This window comes from Theropithecus gelada, chromosome 1, assembly GCF_003255815.1.
Source record: "Theropithecus gelada isolate Dixy chromosome 1, Tgel_1.0, whole genome shotgun sequence".
Classification (NCBI taxonomy): domain Eukaryota; kingdom Metazoa; phylum Chordata; class Mammalia; order Primates; family Cercopithecidae; genus Theropithecus; species Theropithecus gelada.
The window spans coordinates 15,260,177-15,282,657 of NC_037668.1; the positions used below are offsets into that span (position 1 = coordinate 15,260,177).

Consider the following 22,481-nt stretch of genomic DNA (forward strand, 5'->3'; position numbering starts at 1 on the left):
AATCCCAAAACTTTGGGAAGCCAAGGTAGAAGGATCACTTGAACCCAGGAATTCGAGACCAGCCTGGGCAACAGAGTGAGACCCCATTTCTACAAAGAATCAAAAATTTAGCTAGGCGAGGTGGTGCGTGCCCATGGTTCCAGCTACTTGGGAGGCTGAGGTGGTAAGATCCCTTGAGCCCAGGAGGTTTAGACTGTAGTGTGCTGTGTTCCGCCAGCCTCACTCCAGCCTTGGGGGACAGAGCAAGACCCTGCCTCAAAAACAGTACCACGTGCCTATGGTAAAAAATTAATATACTATCAAAAAGTATCAAATGATTTCACAAGGAAGTCTTCTTCTCATTCAAAATTCCTGATCCCTTCCTCAGAGGCAAACTTTTGTATCCTTCTAGAAATTTTTATGCATACAGAAGCATATACAGGTTTTGGTTGGGCGTGGTGTCTCACGCCTGTAATCCCAGCACTTCAGGAGGCCAAGGCGGGCAGATCATGAGGTCAGGAGATCGACACCATCCTGGCTAACACAGTGAAACCCCATCTCTACTAAAAATGCATATACAGCTTTTAAAATAGTCTTTTAAAACACAAATGAGAGTATACTACATACACTGTATTGCATCTTATCTTTTTGAAAAAAACTATATATATATTTTTATATGGAGTCTCACTCCATCACCCAGGCTGGAGTGCAGTGGCTCAATCTAGGTTTACTGCAACCTCTGCCTCCTGGGCTTAAGCAAGTGTCCTCCCTCAGCCTCCCGAGTAGCTAGGATTACAGGTGTGCACCACCATGACCAGCTAATTTTTGTAATTTTAGCAAAGACAGGGTTTCACCATGTAGGCCAGGCTGGTCTCGAACTCCTGACCTCAGGTGATCCACCAGCTTTGGCCTCGCAAAGTGCAGGGATTACAGGTGTGAGCCACCATGCCCAGCCCCTTTCTGAATAGATTTTAGAAATTTTTCCAAAGCAGTACACCAAGTTCTACCTAATTCTTTCTAATGACTGCAGAGTATTCCACAATATGGATGATTACAATTTACTTAACCACTCCTTTACTAATGGACATTAAATGTTTTCAGGGATAGGCACAGTGGCTCACACCTATAATCCCAGCATTTTGGGGGGCCAAGTCAGATGGATTGCCTCAAGGAAAAAAAAAAAGTTTCAAGATGTAATTATTGTAAAATAATGCTGCTGTGAGTAACCTTATATGCTGCATTTATGTATTTCTTATTTTAAATTTTTATTCATTTATTTATTTACTTTTTTGAGACAGTCTAGCTCTGTCACCCAGGCTGGAGTGCAGTGGTGTAATCTCAGTTCACTGCAACCTCCGCCTCCCAAGTTCAAGCAATTCTCCTGCCTCAACCTCCCAACTAGCTGGGATTACAGACATGTACCACCAAGCCTAGCTAATGTTTGTATTTTTAATAGAGATGGGGTTTTACCATGTTGGCCAGACTGGTCTTGAACTCCTGATCTCAGGTGATCCGTCCACCTCGGCCTCCCAAAGTGCTGGGATTACAGGCGTGAGCCACCACACCCGACCTTATGTATTTATTTAAAGGATACATATGTGCACATACACATATATGATAAATTGCTAGATATCAAATTGCTAAGTCAGAGTACGTATGCATTTTAATTTTGATAGATACTGGCAAATATTAACAAATTACCCCCCAAAGATGTAGTGGTTCTTTCAATTCTACCTTTATGTGAACTTTATATCAACAAGGAGATTGTTATTCTCCTTCCTCTATTTCTTTCACAGTATCTGAGGAAGGCTTTTATACAAGATAACACTAAAGATGCAGAGATGCAGTGAGGGACTGCAGCACCTGGGCAGACTGAGGCCCCCTCAATCTGGGTTCAGCTGGGAGAAGGGGAAGAAATGGAATCACCTCCAATGAATCACTAGACTTTATGACTCCATTTAACAATCCCCTCCCTTCCTACTCCATATACGGAAACATTCCCCAGTCACCCCAGTACCTTGAACGATGTCATCCTGCCGTTGGAGGATGGGTCGGGGAGGGCGAGAAGGCTCTCTGTCAGAAAATCCTTTTTCAGGGGTCCTGGAGCCACCAATCCCCTCACTAAAGGATGGGGGTAGGTTCCCAGCATGGACTTGACGTAGCTGTTCAAAATCACTGAGGGCGGCACTTACGTCCCAATTCTTTCCTGTCAGGAGACAAAGCAAAAAGCAAATTGTGCACCCATAGTATAGAGACACAAAGATCACACTAACTATCCTATCAAAACCAGCATGCAAATACGCATGCACATAATCATTCTTTTTTTCCTTACCCTGCTTTAATTTTCTTTATAACACTTCAATCTAACTTACCAAATGTCTTTACTTACTTATTTGTTGTCTATTTCCTAAGTAAGTGCCATGAAAATAGAAACTTTGTCCCTCTGAACTAAAAGAGCCCTTAAAGATCTAGTAACCTAAAATTAAAACTTCCTTTTACAGATAAAGTCTAGAGAAGTAAATTATTTGCCCAAAGTCACAGCTAGTTCACACCAGACCCAGCAGGACGCAAGCCCAGGTCTCCTAATTCTGAGATCCAAAGAGGTTCTTAGTCTACATGTACTCTAGTGTGCCCTAAACCACTAAACCTGCATATAAGATCATGGGCTTGTGCATTTTCTAGTGAAAGAGTTCATAGCTGTCATCAGCTTATCAAAGGCAACAGTATTTCCCCCAAATTTAAGAATCACCATTCTACTAAAGAAATGACCCTGAGGCCGGACGCGGTGGCTCAAGCCTGTAATCCCAGCACTTTGGGAGGCCAAGACGGGCGGATCACGAGGTCAGCAGATCGAGACCATCCTGGCTAACACGGTGAAACCCGGTCTCTACTAAAAAATACAAAAAACTAGCCGGGTGAGGTGGCGGGCGCCTGTAGTCCCAGCTACTCGGGAGGCTGAGGCAGGAGAATGGCGTAAACCCGGGAGGCGGAGCTTGCAGTGAGCTGAGATTCGGCCACTGCACTCCAGCCCGGGCGACAGAGCAAGACTCCGTCTCAAAAAAAAAAAAAAAAAAGACCCTGAAAGATAAGATTTGTCATAATGCATTTTTCTGATGCTTTCTCCAGCTAAATTATTCAACAAATATGCATTGTATAATTGCTCACACTTCTTTCTCTTCTATTCCATCTACCACCACCTTCATTCAATTCCTATCACCTACTGTCCTACCTCCAATCTATTCCAAAGAATCCCATGAGATTAATCTTTCTAAAGCACAGTTGTGATGATTTTAGTTCCATAATCGAGATTTTTAATGGTTTACCACTGCCTACAGAATAAAACTCAGGCTCTTTGGCCTGATACTCAAGGCTTTATATGTCCTGGCCTACTTATCTGGCCTCTTCTCTGTGCTTCAATGTACTTATCCATGAAAATGCAGATGATAGTAACAGAACCAACCTCATAGAGTTGTTATCAAGATTAAATGAGCTGAAAGCACTTAGAATAGTGCTTGGTTTTACTTACAATTTTACATCTAAATCATGACTGATGATTTTACTTCTAAATCATTACATTAGCCAATTGTTCTGACTCCCTTTGCTCACTCTGTTCCAGTCATCACTGACCTTGCTGTTCCTAGAACATGCTAAGTCCACTCCCACTCTAGGGCCTTTCCACTGACTATTCCCTCTACCTAGAAGGTTCTTTCCCCAATATATCCACACAGACAACTCCTCATTAGCTTTAGGTATTTGCTTAAATATCACATTGTTAGTAAGGCCTACCCTGACTTAAAAATCAAAACCCACTTCATCATTCCCTTTACTCTTCTCCATAGCACTTAACAGTTTATAATATACTTTATAATTTACTTAGTTATCACATTTGTTGTTTATTGACCCTCTCTCCTGCTAGAACGTGAAGGCAGGTATTTTTGTTTGTTTTGTTTTGTTGGAGCATCCAGAACAGTACCTGACACACAGTAGTTACTCAATAAATATTTGTTGAATTAATGGAGAACTCTTCTCCTGAATCAATGCATGAATGAGTGACATCTGCCTTGAGCATCAGATCTATACTTCCAACTGTCTGCAAATCTCATTAAAATCAGGTCTTCCTAACAATCCACATGGCCAAATTGAGTATCCATCATTTTCCTTCCTAAAACTTGCTGCGTCTCCTCTTCCTACATTCCTTAAATCAGTAATGGCATCACAATCCCTCCAGGCCCTGAAACTTCAGTCATTTTCAGCTCCTCAAGTTTCCTCAGATCACACTCTTCCTCTTCCCTCACCACCAAGTCAATCTTCATAGTTGTTTGTATCCCTAAAACATCTCTCAAATCCATTTCTTATTATCCATTTTTATTGCCACTGCCCCATTTGAGGTCCTCATAATCTTTACTTGGTCTTTGGTCTTTTAGGAAGGAATTCTCTATCTGATCTCTCTCCTCCTAATCTCTTTCCTCTCTAATTTGTTCTTTATAATACGATAGTTTACTTTTGATTTCTTTCTCTTCTTTTCTATTATCAGTATTGAACAGTCCTATTAGCCAGGTGTGGTGGTGTGTGTTCGTAGGCCTAGCTACTCAGGAGGCTGAGATGGGAGGCTCACTTGAGCCCAGGAGGCAGAGGTTGCAGTGAGCTAAGATCACACAACTACACTTCTGCCCGGATGACAGAGTGAGACCCCATCTCATACAAAACAAAACAAAAACCGAACAAGTCCTATTGAAATACAATCAGTTAACTTGTTGTTGTTATTGAGATGGAGTCTTGCTCTGATACCCAGGCTGGGGTGCAGTGGCACACTCTCGGCTCACTGGAACCTCCTCCTCCTGGATTCAAGCAATTCTCCTGCCTCAGCCTCTCAAGTAACTGTGATAACAGGCGCGTGCCACCACTCCCGGCTAATTTTTGGTGTTTTTTTTTTTTTTTTGAGACGGAGTCTTGCTCTGTCGCCCAGGCTGGAGTGCAGTGGCCGGATCTCAGCTCATTGCAAGCTCTGCCTCCCGGGTTTACACCATTCTCCTGCCTCAGCCTCCCGAGTAGCTGGGACTACAGATGCCCGCCACCTCGCCCAGCTAGTTTTTTGTATTTTTTAGTAGAGACGGGGTTTCACCGTGTTAGCCAGGATGGTCTCAAACTCCTGACCTCAGGTGATCCACCTGCCTCCGCCTCCCAAAGTGCTGGGATTACAGGCATGAGCCACTGCACCCGGCCTCAGTTTTAAAAGAAAAAACAAGCAACAGAAAGAAAATGAGGATGTGGTCCTTTTATGCCCCTTCTAAACTTTTTTCTTTTTTTTTTTTCTTTTTCATTTTTGAGATGGAGTCTCATTCTGTTGCCCAGGCTGGAGTGCAGTGGCATGATCTCAGCTCACTGCAACCTCCACCTCCCGGGTTCAAGCCATTCTCTGCCTCAGCCTCCCAAGTAGCTGGGATTACAGGTGTGCACCACCATGCCCGGCTAATTTTTGTATTTTTTTAGTACAGACAGGGTTTCACTATCGTGGCCAGGCTGGTCTGGAACTCCAGAGTCTCGTCCTGTCACCCAGGCTGGAGTGCAGTGGTGCAATCTCGGCTCACTGCAACCTCCGCCCTACTGCGTTCAAGCAATTCTAACACTTCAGCCTCCTGAGTAGCTGGGATTACAGGCGTGTGCCACCATGCTGAGCTAAGTTTTTTGTATTTTTCCTTCTAAATTATCTTAATTCCACCCACTTCTATCTATTGCTACCACCTTAGTCTACATCATCATCATCTGTCACCTGAACTAAGGCAATATTCCTAACTGTTTTAATCATTTATTCTCTGGCCAGAGTGTTCTCTACAAGTACACTGTTAAAAACTCAAATCCAGTCATGTCACTCCCCTGATTAAAATCCTTCACCAGTTTCCTAGTGAACTTAGAATAAAATTTAAACTCCTCACATCATAGCCTACAAAGGCCCTGCACTCTCTTTTTTTCTTTTCTTTCTTTTTTTTTTCTTAATAACTTTTTGTTGTTGTTGTTGAGACAGAGTCTCACTCTGTCACCCGGGCTGGAGTGTAGTGGCAGAATCTCGGCTCACTGCAGCCTGTGCCTCCCAGGTTCAAGAGATTCTCCTGCCTCAGCCTCCCGAGCAGCTGGGACTACAGGCACCCGCCACCACACCCAGCTAATTTTTGTATTTTTAGTAGAGATGGGGTTTCACCATGTTGGCCAGGCTGGTCTCAAACTCCTGACCTCAGGTGATCTGCCTGCCTCAGCCTCCCAAAGTGTTAAGATTACAGGCATGAGCCACTGTGCCCAGCCTCTCTCTTTCTTCCTTTCTTTTCTTTCTTTTTTTTTTTAAAGAGACGAGGTCTTGCTATGCCCAGGCTGGTCTCAAACTCCTGGACTTAAGCGATCCTCCCACTTCAGCCTCCCAGGTAGCTGGGATTATAGTGAATGCCACCGTACCTGGCTAGAGCCCCTATTTTCTGCTTCCTACCTATCTCACCAGCTTCCTACCACTCTTGCACCATTCTTACTACCTCATTATTAATAGTTTCTCCAATGTGCCAAACTCTCTTGCACCTTTGGGCCCTTGCATAAGCTGTTTATTCTGCATAAACACTCTCTTCTATATCCCTTTGTCTTGCTGCTCCTACTTGTCCTTCAGGGCTCAGCTTAAAAAATCACTCCTCAGAAAAGGCCTTCCTGCACTCTAGATCTAAGTTAGGGTTCTTTCTTCACTCTCACAGAACCCTCGACATTTCTTTCACAGCATGTGTGTGTATGTGTGCGTGCGCACGCACGCGCACACATGTGAGCATGCTAGCAATGATTTATAACATAATTGTTTACAGCCACACTCTGAAACCAGATTGCCTAGGTTCAAATCCTACTTAACTTCACTGAGCCTCAGGTTTTAAAATTATAACTCCAGGATACTAAAACTTTATTGTACAGTGGTTGTGAGAATAAAATAACATATCTCAAGTACTTTGCCCATATTGAACACTCATAAGTGTTCAACACGTTATAAGAGGAATGCAGAAACGTTGAGGATTTTATGAAAGAGGAAACATTTGAGCTGAATCTTGAAGGACAAGGAGAATAATAGAGGAAAGAAATGCTGCAAACTCAGGAAGTAACCTAACATGATCACCGAGAGGTGACAAGTCAGGCCTGGCTGCATAGAAGTATAGGGAAAAGTAGTAGGAGATGAAACTAAATATGCATATTAGGCTGGGCACGGTGGCTCATGCCTGTAATCCTAGCACTTTGGGAGGCTGAGGTGGGCGGATCACGAGGTCAGAAGTTTGAAACCAGCCTGGCCAGCATGGTGAAACCCCATCTCTACTAAAAATAAACAAATTAGCTGGGCACCTGTAGTCCCACCAGCTACTCGGGAGGCTGAGGCAGGAGAAACGCTTGAATCTGGGAGGTGGAGGTTGTGGTGAGCCGACATCGCGCCACTGCACTCCAGCCTAGGTGACAGAGCGAGACTCCGTCTCAAAAAGAAAAAAAAAAGAAAATGCAAATTAAAGGCAAAGCTATACTGAATTACTAAACTGGAATTTAAACCCTGATCTTCTGTTTCCAAACTCATGCTCTCCTCACAGGTAGCCAAGCAAATGTCTAATTGTCACACCTTGTTAAGGGCTGGCAATTTAAAATATTACCTATGTATGCTAAGAACTTGCCCCTTCCCCATAGGCCTGCCTGTTTGTGTCATTACATATTTTCATATTGCCATCTATTATTTGTGACTGTAAACAAAGAATCCTAGGGACATGATTCTAACCCTTCAGGACCTTAAAATCTAGAATATTCAGCTGGGCACGGTGGCTCATGCCTGAAATCCCAGCACTTTGGGAGGCCGAGGCAGGTGGATCACCTGAGGTCAGGAGTTCGAGACCAGCCCGACCAAAATGGAGAAAACCCATCTCTACTAAAAATACAAAATTAGCTGGGTGTGGTGGTACATGTCTGTAACCCCAGCTACTCCAGAGGCTGAGACAGGAGAATTGCATGAACCCGGGAAGGAGGAGGTTGCAGTGACCCAAGATTGCACCACCACACTCTAGCCCGGGCAACAACAGCGAAACTCCGTCTCAATAATAATAATAATAAAAAAATCTAGAACATTCAAACTTATGTATATAAAGATATAAGTAAACAAAAGCAGCAAAATGAAAACATTAAATTGATCTACTCAACATAGAATTACCTGTAATGTATGTTATGTAAGGAAAGAACAAAACCATGGATGATCCCATCATGAAAACCCTAAAGACACTTATATATAAAGAGGAAGTCTTAAACATCTAAAATTATGTTTTTAGGCTGGGCACAGTGACTCATGCCTGTAATCCCAGCACTTTGGGAGGCCAAGGCAGGCAGATTACCTGCGGTAAGGAGTTCAAGACCAGTCCGGCCAACAGGTGAAACCTCAACTCTACTAAAAAATACAAAAATTAGCTGCGTGTGATGGCAGGCACCTGTAATCCCAGTTACTCAGGAGTCTGAGGCAGGAGAATTGATTGAACCTGGGAGGCACAGATTGCAGTGAGCCAAGATTGTGCCAGTGCTCTCCAGCCTGGGCAATAGAGCGAGACTCTGTCTCAAAAATAAATAAATAAATGAAAATAAAATAAAATTATGTTTGTAATGAACTAATATAAAATTTCACTTGCACTGCCTGAGCATAAACTGACAGTGGAAAAAACTACCCCAGGAAGTTCAAGGTGAAAAAGGGATTTTAAAATTTCAAATTATGATGGGTTACACACAAAGTATATCATTAGAATTAACTGTAGGGCCTACCATACACAAAGTATCTTCCTGATCACCTTAAATGTTCCAAATCATCCTAATGATAAATACTACATTTTACTTTCTCTTTTCTCATTCTCCCCTACAACTCCTCACCTTCTAGGAGATCTCGCGCTAGCCCTGGCTCTGCTCCTGTGGAACGGACAAAATCCGACAGAACAGCATCCATGTCCAGGGTCATGTGATCATCAAGTACTTTCAGCCAGCTGGATGTAGGTAGAACATAGATCAAAATTCAGGCATCCACCTGAGGAATAAATAAATACATAAGGCTCAAATTACACTGGAACAGGATAATCACAGCCCCATGTCAGCACCTTCCTAACCAAATGGGGAAACTATCCTAGCTCATTCATTTCAGTTGAATTTTAAAATACAGCACTTTAAACTTATGAAGAGTAACATTTTATTTCCTAACTCTTCATTAACATTAATATCTCAACATCTACATTAACCAGTAACCTGTAATACCACTCTGAAAAATGCTTTTCCTGTACTTTTCCTGAGTACTGCTTTTCTACCATGAGTTTGCTTATCCAAACTAAAGAAGGAAGCAACAGGCTACTATCCTGAAGAACTCCCCACCTGCAATAGTCTCTAACATGGTAGCTTTGTTTATTTCCTTCCTGGCACTTGAATACTCTCAAATTATTTTAATTAGTTGCTGTCTAGCCATCTCCTCTAATATAAAAGTTTCTTGAAAGCAGGAAACTTGTATGTCTCCTTCACTAATATATCCCCTGCATGTATCACTTGGCACAGTGCTAGGCACACTGGCCCTCAATAAATATTTGTTGAGTGAATGAACAATTACTATACACTGGATAATTTCAGAGTTGACTAGTGTTTTGATGCTAGCAGAGGAGTAAACTGATAGCTAAAACTACTCAAAATACAATATTAGGCCAGGTGCAGTGACTCACGCCTTTAATCTCAGCACTTTGGGAGGCTGAGGCAGGTGTATCACCTGAGGTCAGGAGGTTGAGATCAGCCTGGCCAACATGGGGAAACCCCGTCTCTACTAAAATTACAAAAATTAGCCAGGTATGGTGGCAGGCACCTGTAATCCCAGCTACTCGGGAGGCTGAGGCAACAGAATCACTTGAACCCGCGTGGGGCGGACGTTGCATTGAGCCGAGATCACACCACTTCAGCCTGCTCAAAAGAGTGACTCTCCATCTCAAAAAATTAAATTAAATTAAATATAAGTTACTCCACAAAGCAGAGTGGGGACCTGAAAGGTTCATAACAAGAGTCAATCTCTGTCCATTAACCTCATGAACCCAGGAAACACATCTACTCCAAACACGTCTTTCTCCACGCAGGACAAATGACTGCCAAATAAGTTCAACTGAAAAAGATCTCTTCTTTCAGACTGTGGCAGAAATTATGTCCCTGACCTGACAGCTGGCACCAATCCAACATTCCTCTGAGGTTAAAAGTCAGAGGGAAGTAGTAAGAGTGAAGAACAATCTCTGACCAAATTCTGCCAAGTTTACAGTTTTCTATAGAAGACTCATTCATTAAGTCGCCAGGTACACTTTCCCTACCATACCCACCAATCCCCTGCCTTTTGGGAAAGGTCAAAGTATAATTGTTGAAGGCAATAAGTGACAAGGCAAATAAACAAACAAGATTTGTGGGTTATAAAACCAGTAGGTCACGAACTTGCTAACACTGGATTTTTTTTTTTTTTTTTGAGAGAGAGAGATGGCAAAATAGAAATTATTCTCTCTTGTCCTGTTCTAGTAGTACAAGAGATCCGTGAGTGCAGGGACACGATTTCTTCATTTTTGTAACTCCAAGATCTAGTGTAGCATGTATAATATAGTAGGTAGTCAAATGTCTGAAGAATAAATGATTCAATGACTAAGCCAACTTCCACATCAGCTACCAACAAACCAACCAATTTGAAGCTTAGCAGATCAGAAATTCTAGGGCACTTCTTATCACCCTTCTATTTCTAAGTTTTAAAAACTCTCCTTTCTAAAGGGACATCAACCATGCTGTCACTACTCTTACCACCCTCACACTATATGAGTTTACCTACATACACCTATATGTATTAACTAGGTGACTTTGGTCAGATTACTTACAGGGTTTCAGTTGTCTCTTCTATAATCTAGACTTGGATTAGATGACTCCTAAGATACTTTCAAGGTTTAAAAAATAAACTTCTTCAGTTCACTACAGCCTCATGATCTATGATCTTTGACTATCTATTATTCTAGATATTGTCAATTTTAAATTTACCTGAGTTTCGATATCATAATTATCAGAAAGAATTACTAATACATAAAGAACTTTTGGTCTAAGATACCTCAAATTCAAAATGTCAAGTTATAAAGTAAATCAGTCCCTACCTTCAGGAATTAGGAATTAAATTCAGAATCAATAGATGAATAAATCCTCCTTCCATCCCCCAATATAGGCAAGAATTTCTTCTCCAAACCCATTTTAGCCACAGCCTTAGGTCACAGGAAGTGGTACCAGCTCAAATAATTTATACACGGCCGGGCGCGGTGGCTCAAGCCTGTAATCCCAGCACTTTGGGAGGCTGAGATGGGCGGATCACGAGGTCAGGAGATCGAGACCATCCTGGCTAACACGGTGAAACCCCGTCTCTACTAAAAAATGCAAAAAACTAGCCGGGCGAGGTGGCGGGCGCCTGTAGTCCCAGCTACTCGGGAGGCTGAGGCAGGAGAATGGCGTAAACCCAGGAGGCGGAGCTTGCAGTGAGCTGAGATCCGGCCACTGCACTCCAGCCGGGGTGACAGAGCCAGACTCCGTCCCCCCAAAAAAAAATAATAATAAATAATAAATAATTTATACACATGAATAATCCAAAACCAAGTGTATAGCTGCAAAATAAATTTCAATCTTCTCTCTTTAAAAAAAGCAATGCAACTATAAAGCCATTTTAATAACTTTCTGAAAGAATGTGAGAAATATACAATAAGTACACAAAATAGTAATCACAAACAGGTGCTCAGCAAAAAGGAAGACTTGACTAAGCCATAGGCATGTAGGCAATTTCACAGCCAGTCTTCTGAGTGAGAGAAGTGAATCAAAACCAGTGTTACGGCATCATAGACCTCACATGTCAACATAGCACACAGGCTATTCTTTAAAAAAACATATTTTAACAAAGTAATTTAGAGGCTCAACATTATCTAGAATGCCTTGCTCTTTAGCAAAAATTTGAAGCACTAAGCCAAACTTCTTAACAGCACATTCTTACATTTGATGTCTCCAGGTGCATGCTGTGGACCCTGACCTAAACCCACCCAACAGGTGAGATCAACAGCTTTTGTTACATCACCACTAATACCTTGCTTAAGCTTTTCAAATTCCAAATGGAGATATCAAACCAATGATTAAAACACAGTGTTTGGGCCAGGCACGGTGGCTCATGCCTGTAATTCCAGCACTTTGGGAAGCCAAGGAGGGTGGATCACCTGAGATCAGGAGTTTGAGACTAGCCTGGCCAACATGGTGAAACCCTATCTTTACTAAAAATACAAAAATTTGCTGGGCGTGGTGGCTAGTCCCAGCTATTAGGGAGGCTGAGGCAGAAGGATCATTTGAACCAGGAAGGCGGAGATGCAGTGAGCTGAGATAGCACCACTGCACTCCAGCCTGGGCAACAGAGCAAGACTTTGTCTCAAAAAAAAAAAAAAAAAAAACTTCGGGCTGGGCACAGTGGCTCATTCCTGTAATCCCAGCACTTTGAGAAGCTGAGGCAGGAGGATCACTTGAGCCCAGGAGTTTGAGACCAGCCTGGACAACATAGTGGGACCCTGTCTCTAAAAACCTTTTTTAAACTAGCTAAGCATGGTCGTGTGTGCCTGTAGTCCCAACTACTCGAGTGGCTGAGGTGGGAGGATTGCTTGAGCCTGAGAGGTCAAGGCTATATAGTGTGTGACAATTGTGCCCCTACTCTTCAGCCTGGGTGACAGAGTGAGACCCTGTTTCAAAACAAACAAACAAACAAACAAACCAAACCAAACACAGTTTTTGGCTCAGTCTCAGGGAGAAGGACGAGGAGGAGGAGAAGGAGGAAGGGGAAGGGGAGGGGGAGGGGAAGGGGAGGAGGAGGAGAAGGGGGAAGGGGAAGGGGGAGGGGGAGAAGAAGAAAACCAGTGGCTTTCAACCTTTCAAATAAAACAGAGGAGGTTTTCAACTATTTGTTAACTGAATGGTGTAAAGACAGCTCTCACCTGGCATCAACATCTTCCAACTGAAAGGGCCTTTAGCAATTACTTAATCCAAATACCTGCCCCCATGCAAGAATCCTTCTATTACATCTCTGACATAAATCACATAGTCTCCACTTGAATACAAGGTCTGACAGGGACCTCATTACTCTGCTATAATGTCTACTTTATTAGTGGATAGTTTTAACTGTTAGAAAATGCTTTTCTAAACTAAAACAAAAGCTATCACCAGCCTCACACCCCAACTATAACTTTCACACACCGGTCTTGATTCTGTTCTCCAGGACAATAAAACCTACTTCCCAAGGATGATGGAATTTTCACGCAAAATTATTAGACAAAGCATTCTTTACATAAACATTTGTTGTAGATCAACATCATGATGTTGTTATGAGCCAAACAGTGGCCTTTATTTATAAAATTCTATCTTATATCGTTACTTGCTTGTATCTATATTCATTCATAAATATTTGTGCTGACCTCATTACATAAACTTAACAGGCTGAATAAATTATCTTGTTCAAAATTCGCTTCTACTGTCTTTGCCTCTCACCCCTACTTCCACTTCCACACCATCTTGAAGTAATGACAGCAGTCAAGATTAAAAACTAACAAGTTAATATTAGTTAAGCACTTCTAAAAACACTCTTACTCGGCCGGGCACGGTGGCTCACAACTGTAATCCCAGCACTTTGGGAGGCCAAGGCGGGTGGATCGCGAGGTCAGGAGATCGAGATCATCCTGGCTAACACAGTGAAACCCTGTCTCTACTAAAAATACAAAAATTAGTCAGGTGTGGTGGCGGGCACCTGTGGTCCCAGTTACTTGGGAGGCTGAGGCAGGAGAATGGCGGGAACCCAGGAGGTGGAGCGTTTAGTGAGCCAAGATCCTGCCCCTGCACTCCAGCCTGGGTGACAGAGCAAGACTCCATCTCAAAAAAAAAAAGTAAATTAAAAAAAAAAAACAAAAAAACACTCTTACTAATTAATGACAAAACTCTTGCAGCAGGTCTCATTCCCAATTTATAAATGGAGAAACAAAAAAGACTTCAAAAGTCAGGTAGGTGGCCCAAAGTCTGAACCCATGCTCTTTCACCGTACCACACTAGGGCACGCATTACTGATTCCTGGAACTGCCCTGATTCTTACCCATTTAATTTGTTCACCATAGGAAAAGGTTGTACCTATCTCTCGTATTTATCAAAGACTTAAACACCTGCCTTACATAACTTTATTTATTTATTTAGAGACAAGGTCTAGCTCTGTCACCCAGGCTGGAGGGCAGGGGTTTGATCTCGGCTCACTGCAACCTCCAGCCCCCAGGCTCAAGCAATCCTCCCACCTCAGCCTCCTGAGTAGCTGGGACCAAAGGCACTTTAATAACTTTAAATCCTACCATCTTCCTGAGCAATTTCAGTATCCATCTGCATTACGCACCTAACATTTCTGCCTTAGAATTTCATAATCTCTTCTAATACTAAGACCATCTCCGCAACAACAACTCAAACCTGGACTCTGCCATTTCCTGAAACCATTCCACCTCTTAATCTTAAACTCAAACATTTTACCCTGGCCACAACCTCATCTCCTTACAGTTTTTCCTCTCTACATTTTTTTTTTTTTTTTTTTTTTTGAGACGGAGTCTCGCTCTGTCACCCAGGCTGGAGTGCAGTGGCACGATCTCGGCTCACTGCAAGCTCCGCCTCCCGGGTTCACGCCATTCGCCTGCCTCAACCTCCCGAGTAGCTGGGAAGCTGGGACTACAGGCGCCCGCCACCACATCCGGCTAATTTTTTTGTATTTTTAGTAGAGACGGGGTTTCACCGTGTTAGCCAAGATGGTCTCGATCTCCTGACCTCATGATCCACCCACCTTGGCCTCCCAAAGTGCTGGGATTACAGGCATGAGCCACCGCGCCCAGCCTTCTCTCTACTTTTAAACCTGCCTGCTCACTAAGACATCCAGTCTCTTAACCACCTTATTCATTAATTCAACAAAAGTATTTGGCGTGCCTCTGTGTGAAGCACTATGCTCAGGACTAAAAATGCAACAGTGAACTAGACACAATCCCTATCCTCAAAAGCTTCCAGCATGGAGGAAAAAACCCACAAAAACCTACCATCTTCCTGAGCAATTTCAACATCCACCTGCACAATTCATCTAACATTTCTGCCTTTCATAATCTTCTCAAATATTTTCAAAAACAATTATAATTATAATAAAGAAATGTTAGAGAAGGGAGCGTTATCTCCTATAGGCAGTCAGGAAAAGCTTCCCCAAGGAAATTATGTTTCATCTACGAATTAAGATTAATTAAGATGAAGCAGCAATTGGAGAGACAAATTGGGAAAGGAAGAATGCTCCAAGCAGAGGAAACATTAAAGTTCTGTGGCAGGAAGGAGCATAAAGATGAGAATGGTGCTACCGGAGGATGAAGAGAGGGCCTAGTGGACCCTGTTAAAGATTTGAGATCTTATCTTAAACATAATGAGAAGCCACCAAAGGGTTGCATGCAGAGATAGAACATAATCAGATTTGAATTGTTAAAAGATCACCCTGGTTACAATGAGAAGAGTTTGGAAGAAGCACAGTGGATTTATGGAGAGAATTGATTAGAAAATTCTTGCAAAATAGAGCTAAACCAGGATAAAAGCAGTGAAGGTTGAGAAAAATGGATAGATTCCACTTTATCTCTTCTTGCCTAACAAAGTAAAACCAATAATTGATCACCTAATTTACTTTCCTGTGAAAATTTAATTCCCTTATCCATTTCATCTGTCCAACTTGGATGGATCCCACATTCTAACTTCCCTGCTAACCTTGCAGAGCAATATGACTACTAACATGTTATTCAGTCACTTTCCTTTTATTGAAACACTGCTATCTTTTGCTTAACCTTAGTACCTCAATCAATCTTCTGAGCTACTATCCCATATCTTCACCATGCTCCTTGAGCCTCCCACCCAATCCACATCACCTCCCCTTACTCCTGGTAAATGACCTTGCCTCCTACTTCACAGAAAAAAAAAAAAAAAATTACAAAGCAAAGCAAGAGGGGTTCCTTTATATTTCCTCCACTGCTCCTATTTGTTGGTGGTTACTCTCCTCTTCCCTGCAAAAATCCTTGTCCTCAACCTACAAAAATAGGCTTCTGCAGAAAGAGAATGGCACTGGCTTATATATAAGATCATCACAATCATCCTTACTTCTGCTCTCTTTGTAGCATTTGATACTTACTGACCACTCTTCCTGCTTCTCTGGCCCTGTGTCTTGGTCATCTTTGTGGACTCCCATTTCTGTCCCTGAACCAAACTTAGTGCACCCACCATTCTAGCCTTAGGCCTTCCATCTTCTCATTGAAACTTCATTCACAGCCCTAAGCACCCACATGTTCATGACTCCAAATGTATCTGCACCCCCAAATTCTTTTCACCTCACCTGGGAATCATACAGGCACTTAAAACTCAGAACATAAAAACAAGAGCTTATTCTCTCATCTCTGCTCCCATCCTTTGAAACTATTCCTCTTCCAGTACTCCATATTGTAGCAAATAGTCCCCAATCATCCAAGTCACAAGTCAGGGAGCCGCCCTGGACTTCTCTCTTGCTGTATCCACACAAATAATCTTTCACTAAGTTTTACTAATTTTACCTTAAATATCTCTCAAATCCCTGCAAAACCTTCCATAGGCTTCAGTTCTTTTATTCTCTCAGGTTTTCATAACCTGGACCCAGGAAATAGCTCCCTTACTCCTCCCTCTACCTCTCTGCATCAATTGATTGGCCTCCACAGGCAACCACTATAGCAATTTAAAATGCCAGTATCATAGTATTATATCCTACTGTTCTAAATTCTTCAGTGGATTTTCAATCGCTAAAGCCTAGATCCAAATTCCTATACAGGGGCCAGGCGCGGTGGCTCACACCTGTAATCCCAGCACTTTGGGAGGCCGAGGTGGGCAGATCACTTGAGGTCAAAAGTTCAAGACCAGCCTAGCCAACATGGTGAAACCCCATCTCTACTGAAAATAGAAAAATTAGCCAGGCGTGGTGGCATGCGCCTTTTATCCCAGCTACTCAGGAGGCTGAAGCAGGAGAATCACTTGAACCTGGGAGGTGGAGGTTGCAGTGAGCCAGGATTGCGCCACTGCACTCCAGCTTGGGTGACAGAGCGAGACCCCATCTCAAAATAAACAAGCAAACAAAAAAACAAATTCCTATACAGGGTCGGGCATGGTGGCTCATGATGGCTTGCGCCTATAATCTTAGCACTTTGGGACGCCAAGGAGGGAGGATCACTTGAGTCCTGGAGTTTAAGACCAGCCTGGGCAATGCAGCGAGAACCCATCTCTACAAAAAAAAATTAATTAATTTAATTAGCCGGGTGTGGAGGCGCACGCCTGTAGTCCCAGCTACTCAGGAGGCTGAGGTGGGAGGATCACTTGAGCACAGAAGGTTGATGCTGCAGTTAGCCATGATGGCACCACTGCACTCAGCCTGATGGATACAGGAGACCCTTTATGGAAAAAAAAAAAAAAAATCTATACAGCACAAACAAGGCCCTTCATGATCTGGCTCTACCTAACTCTTCAGTCTTTTCTACCTCCCATCATTCCCTCGCTTGTACTAGGAGTTCCCCAAGTGTACTATGTGCTTCAAATCTCAGTCCCTTTGCATATATTGTTCCCTCTAACTAGAGTAACTCCGAGGTATAGCAGGTAAATTCCTACCTCTTCTTTAAAACTAACTTAAATACTACCTCACTTGCAAAAGTTCTCTGAATTCCTAAATTGCCTACTTCTTTTTTGGTGCCCCCACTGCACCCTGTACTCTACTTCTATCATAATGTTTATCACCCTGCATGGTAGTTGTGTTTATTCACATGTTTGTCTCCCCACTAAACCAGGAACAATTTGAGGGCAGGAATCTTGGCTTGTTCATCCAATATTCCCCAGCATCCAAGCACCTAGCAGGCACTCAATTTTTGTTCAGATGAACTGAAGTATATTTGTATGGTACCCCATAACACACACACACACACACAAACACACACACACACACGATACTGTTGATAGTCTATCAGTGTTGTACACAGACAAGTCTAAAACAGTAACTCATCTCAAAGACATCTGTTTAAGATTGTTATACAACTTTATTTGCAACAGATTTCTCTTCCTAAACATTGTTTAGTTCAGAATAATATTAAAATCAGTCTGCATACTCCAAGTGTCCAACTTACTTAGTGGCAGAGAAAAATGACCCAAAATTAAAGATCATAGATAATAAAGCTCTATTAAAATGCCAGAGAAACTACTGACCCTACATTCTCTCATTTACAACATCCCCCAAAGCTTCCACATTTTCACTCTCTACCCATCTCCTGATTCCACTGAAGCATTAGAACTGCATTTGAGTCCTCTCCAACTCTTCCCAAAACTCACTGGAAAACCACAACATTCAAGACTGTCAAAAACTTTAAAAAGTCAGAGACTCCTCCATGTCTATGATGTCAGTCCCAAGGAATCCAGACAGGGAGAAAGAGGAGGGACAGAGGCACTTAGAACTTTCACATAATTCTTGATTAGGTGGGAGGGAGAGATGAATAATTGTCTTGGCAGATTGTCTTTAGTTAATATGGGTCCTTTAAGTCAAAGAAACAAAATATAACCTTCTTAGAAAATATGACCAATTTTACTCTATTTTTCTTTTATTTGTGGATCTAGTCCTGAATCCAGACCAATCCTACTCTAAAGGGATCTATGTAACACTAAATGTTACAATCCAGAGGTAACAAGATGAGTCTCAAAGTAAAAAGAGAAAGAAAGTAATATGCTTTAAAGCTTTAGATATTATTTCATTTAAACTTCCAAACAACTTTAAGAAGTTTGTATTGTTACTCCACATCACAGAGGAAGATACTAAAGCTCACAGAGGTTGGGTAATACATCCAAGGCAACACAGGTAAAAGTGGCAGACCCAGGATTTTTATCAATCCAGCCCAGCTGACTCCAGAGAACATATGCTCACACACAATGCCACATTTCGTCCAGGGAGGAGGACTAAGAAAACACGAGCAGTCCACCATGTGGAAGTCCACCCTCACTGCTTCAACCCCTCTCAACTCCACATCAGAAGAAAGAACTGGCTGTGGATTCAGACAGATCTTGGTTCCAATCCCAGAGCTACTATTTAAGGGCTGTGTAATCACAGGTAAGTAATATAACCATTTTGGGCCTCAGATTCTTCATGTATAAAATCGGGGAAATGTATGCATTTCAGCCCTCCTGTTAGGATTAAATAACATACGTAAAGCCTTAGGGCAGCTTACTGATACACAATAAATCCTCAACAATTGTCAGTTGCCTTCTTTCTGCCCAATTCCTTCCCATACACTCTCTCACTCCACTGGTGCCCAACACAGCCCCCTCCCTGTATCTTTCCTTTAAAAGCTTCCTCTACCCCTCCCAAACAAACCCTTCAGTCCCACAACCATTTCCAAAACACAGTCTTGACACACACACAGTGCTCAGCCTATCATTTCCAATCCAGTGTCTTTCAACTCAAGCCTTCAAGAAAATATTCTAAAGGGGGTCCCTTAGTTGTACCTTCCACCAGATGGTCCCTCAAAAATAACAGCAAAAGAAAAGTATCTGTCCCTTCCTAGATGTACAGACACAGCTACATAGCTCATTCATTCCAAATCGCCAGGAACAGCAATTTCATACATATTTACTGGAATCCCAATGTCTTCATCTACCAATCCTACCTCCCCCACCTGTACCTCTTACTACTTCTACTCATTCCAGGTTCAAAGATTTTGTAGTAGTCTCTTAATCTTATGTATATTGTCCATTTTTTTATTATTGGAAGGAAATGTTTATATATCCTTCTACTCACCCTGCATACTTCTACCTCTAATGCAGGATATACTTGGGGAATGTCTACTTTCTCCCCCTAAGTCAAACATGGAGTTAAAAAACAAAAACAAAAACAAAAACCTCAACTCGTCATATAACCACTCCCAAAACAATTTATTTGTTTATCATATGCTATTGTGGATACACAACATTAAGGTCTCAGGAACTAGCCCTGGTGGGCTACCACTAGTATGTATGTGTGTCACAAAAAAATTTAACTATTTTTTCAAGAATTTCTAGTTTTGTATCAAGCCTACAAACAGCAGGCCTGATACAAAACTCCAACAGACAAATCCCATTAACAACCAAAGGGTAATATAAAGATCAGGGACTAGTGAAGAGAGAACTTGGAAATTGGCATTTGTCTCTTTAGTGCTACTGATAAAGGTTCCTTAAATTACAGTTACTTGGGAAATTTAATAATTTGCAAGACTTGCAGAAGGGAAGTAATCTTTGGGAAAATGGGGGCAGGGAGAGTCATACAGAAAGTCTGTTATTATAATATTGGCACAACAATAGTAGCTTAAATAGAAACAAGAATCATGTCAGTGTTTATTTTTTTAGATCCAGACCAGCATGTCTATTTGCAACACACAATGAGTTTTTTCTTCCTTTCAACTAAGGCCAAGGATAGTCCAAGGTTTGGGCTCTCAACAAATTCAACTTTTAAAAGAATAATCTGCAAAAACAAAAGTTCTACTTGACCTATTAAAGATTCTAATTACTGAATTTTTGACACAAGAGAAAAAAAACACTATAAATCAAGAGACTAGGCTAATAGCAAAACATACTATCTCTCTAGAATCAGTTCTCAAACATTCATTCAGTAGCTGACAATCTTCTCTCCCTTTCTTGATTTCTTTAGTCATTTCACTATAAATTACAGAATTTCCATTCAAGGGGAGAAATAGAAGAAAGAAAAAAATTCAAATTACTATACTGTCCACTCTTGGTTATCCATAGGAAATTAATCTACTTCATAAATTTCTTCTGGTAAATTAATTTCCTTCAGTATACAAGTACTAATAAATTTCTTATAAGGCCTCAAAACAGGCCAGGCAAGGTGGCTCACACTTGTAATCTCAGCACTTTGGGAGGCCGAGGTGGGTGGATCACTTGAGGTCAGGAGTTTGAGACCAGCGTAGCCAACACAGTGAAACCCTGTCTCCACTACAAATACAAAAATTACTCAGGTTTGGTGGGGGGCGCCTGTAATCCCAGCTACTCAGGAGGCTGAGGCAGGAGAATCACTTGAACCTGGGAGGCAGAGTTTGCATTGAGCCAAGATTGTGCCACTGAACTCCAGCCTGGGTGACAGAGTGAAACTCTGTCTCAAAAAAAAAAACAAAGAAAAAGCCTCAGAACAATTAGAAATTTGGGCCGGGTGCAGTGGCACACGCCTGTAGTCCCAGTGAGACCCCATCTCTACAAAAAACAAAACAAACAAAAAACCCAGAAAAATTAGCTGGGCATGGTGGCACACACTGTAGACCCAGTTACTCAAGAGGCTGAGCCAAGAGGATCACTCAAGGCCAGGCATTCAAAACTGCAGCGAGCTATGATAGTGCCACAGCACTCCAGCCTGGGTGACAGGGTGACACTCTGTTAAAAAAAAAAAAAAGAAGGCGGGGTAGGGGGAGGGAGAGAAATTTGTCTTTTATAAAATTATATAACTCAGTTAAAAGATGGATATTTCTTACTACTATTGTCATTTTTTAAAATTCTCCATCTTTAAGTTCCATAGTTCCATCTTTCCTGGCCATACTTAAATCTCATTTGATCTACAGGCCCAGGATTCAAAACATCCACCTGGCATCTGCTGTTATCATTTACTGTCTTGTGATACTAATTGACCTTCCTGATACTCACATCTTAACTCTCCAATCTGACTATCAGTCATTCATTCAAAATTTACCAGGCTGGTCTACCATCTACCAGGCATTGCCATGGGGCCTGGAGATATCCCAGTCCTACCTTCAAGGCACTCTGATCTGATGAGAGAAATATAAATATGTTATTAGTGCCCATTGGGGTAGGAAGAGATATAGAAGCAACCAGTTTACCCAGGTGGGTTAGAGAAGCTTCTAAACTTTTAGCCAAGCCTTTAAGGACGTGTAAAAGCTCACCAGGATGGAGGACAAGAATACATTCAAGACAGAAATAAGATTCTTGAAGCCTGCACCTTTTTTTAATACTTGAAAACATTCTAAACAGGTCTAACACATTGCTTAGCACATAGTAGATGCCTAGCAAATATTTGTGGTTCTAAACTATTCATGCTAGTCCATATATGTGGATAATTGAGAGTTATCTATACCTAAAATAGGCTTGTGCGTTACATACTAGTTTCAAATTTGTCCCATCAAGATGTATAAATAGGTCTGTATGAATAAATATAACTTATATTTGTACAGTTGTCTGTTCACTAATAGCTTCTCTGTTATAATTTTTGTTTTTAAAGCACTTTCATAAATATAACCTCATAATAAACATTTTTTTAATTAAATACTTTTTGAGGTTTTTAATCCCATCTATTCTGATGGAAAACACATACACATAGAAAA

General features: G+C 41.8%; 1 protein-coding gene across 1 annotated transcript in view; it reads right to left on the reverse strand.

The window, feature by feature from the left end:
• The window catches only part of OTUD7B (OTU deubiquitinase 7B), a 73,727-nt gene that overhangs the window by 28,532 nt on the left and 22,714 nt on the right, over positions 1-22,481 (reverse strand). Inside the window, exons 2-3 of the mRNA XM_025395035.1 lie at positions 8,881-9,031; positions 1,997-2,185 (exon numbers count right to left, since the gene is read on the reverse strand). Coding sequence (XP_025250820.1) covers positions 1,997-2,185; positions 8,881-8,965 — 274 coding nt within the window. The 5' untranslated portion in view covers positions 8,966-9,031. The remainder of the gene's footprint in view (positions 1-1,996; positions 2,186-8,880; positions 9,032-22,481) is intronic.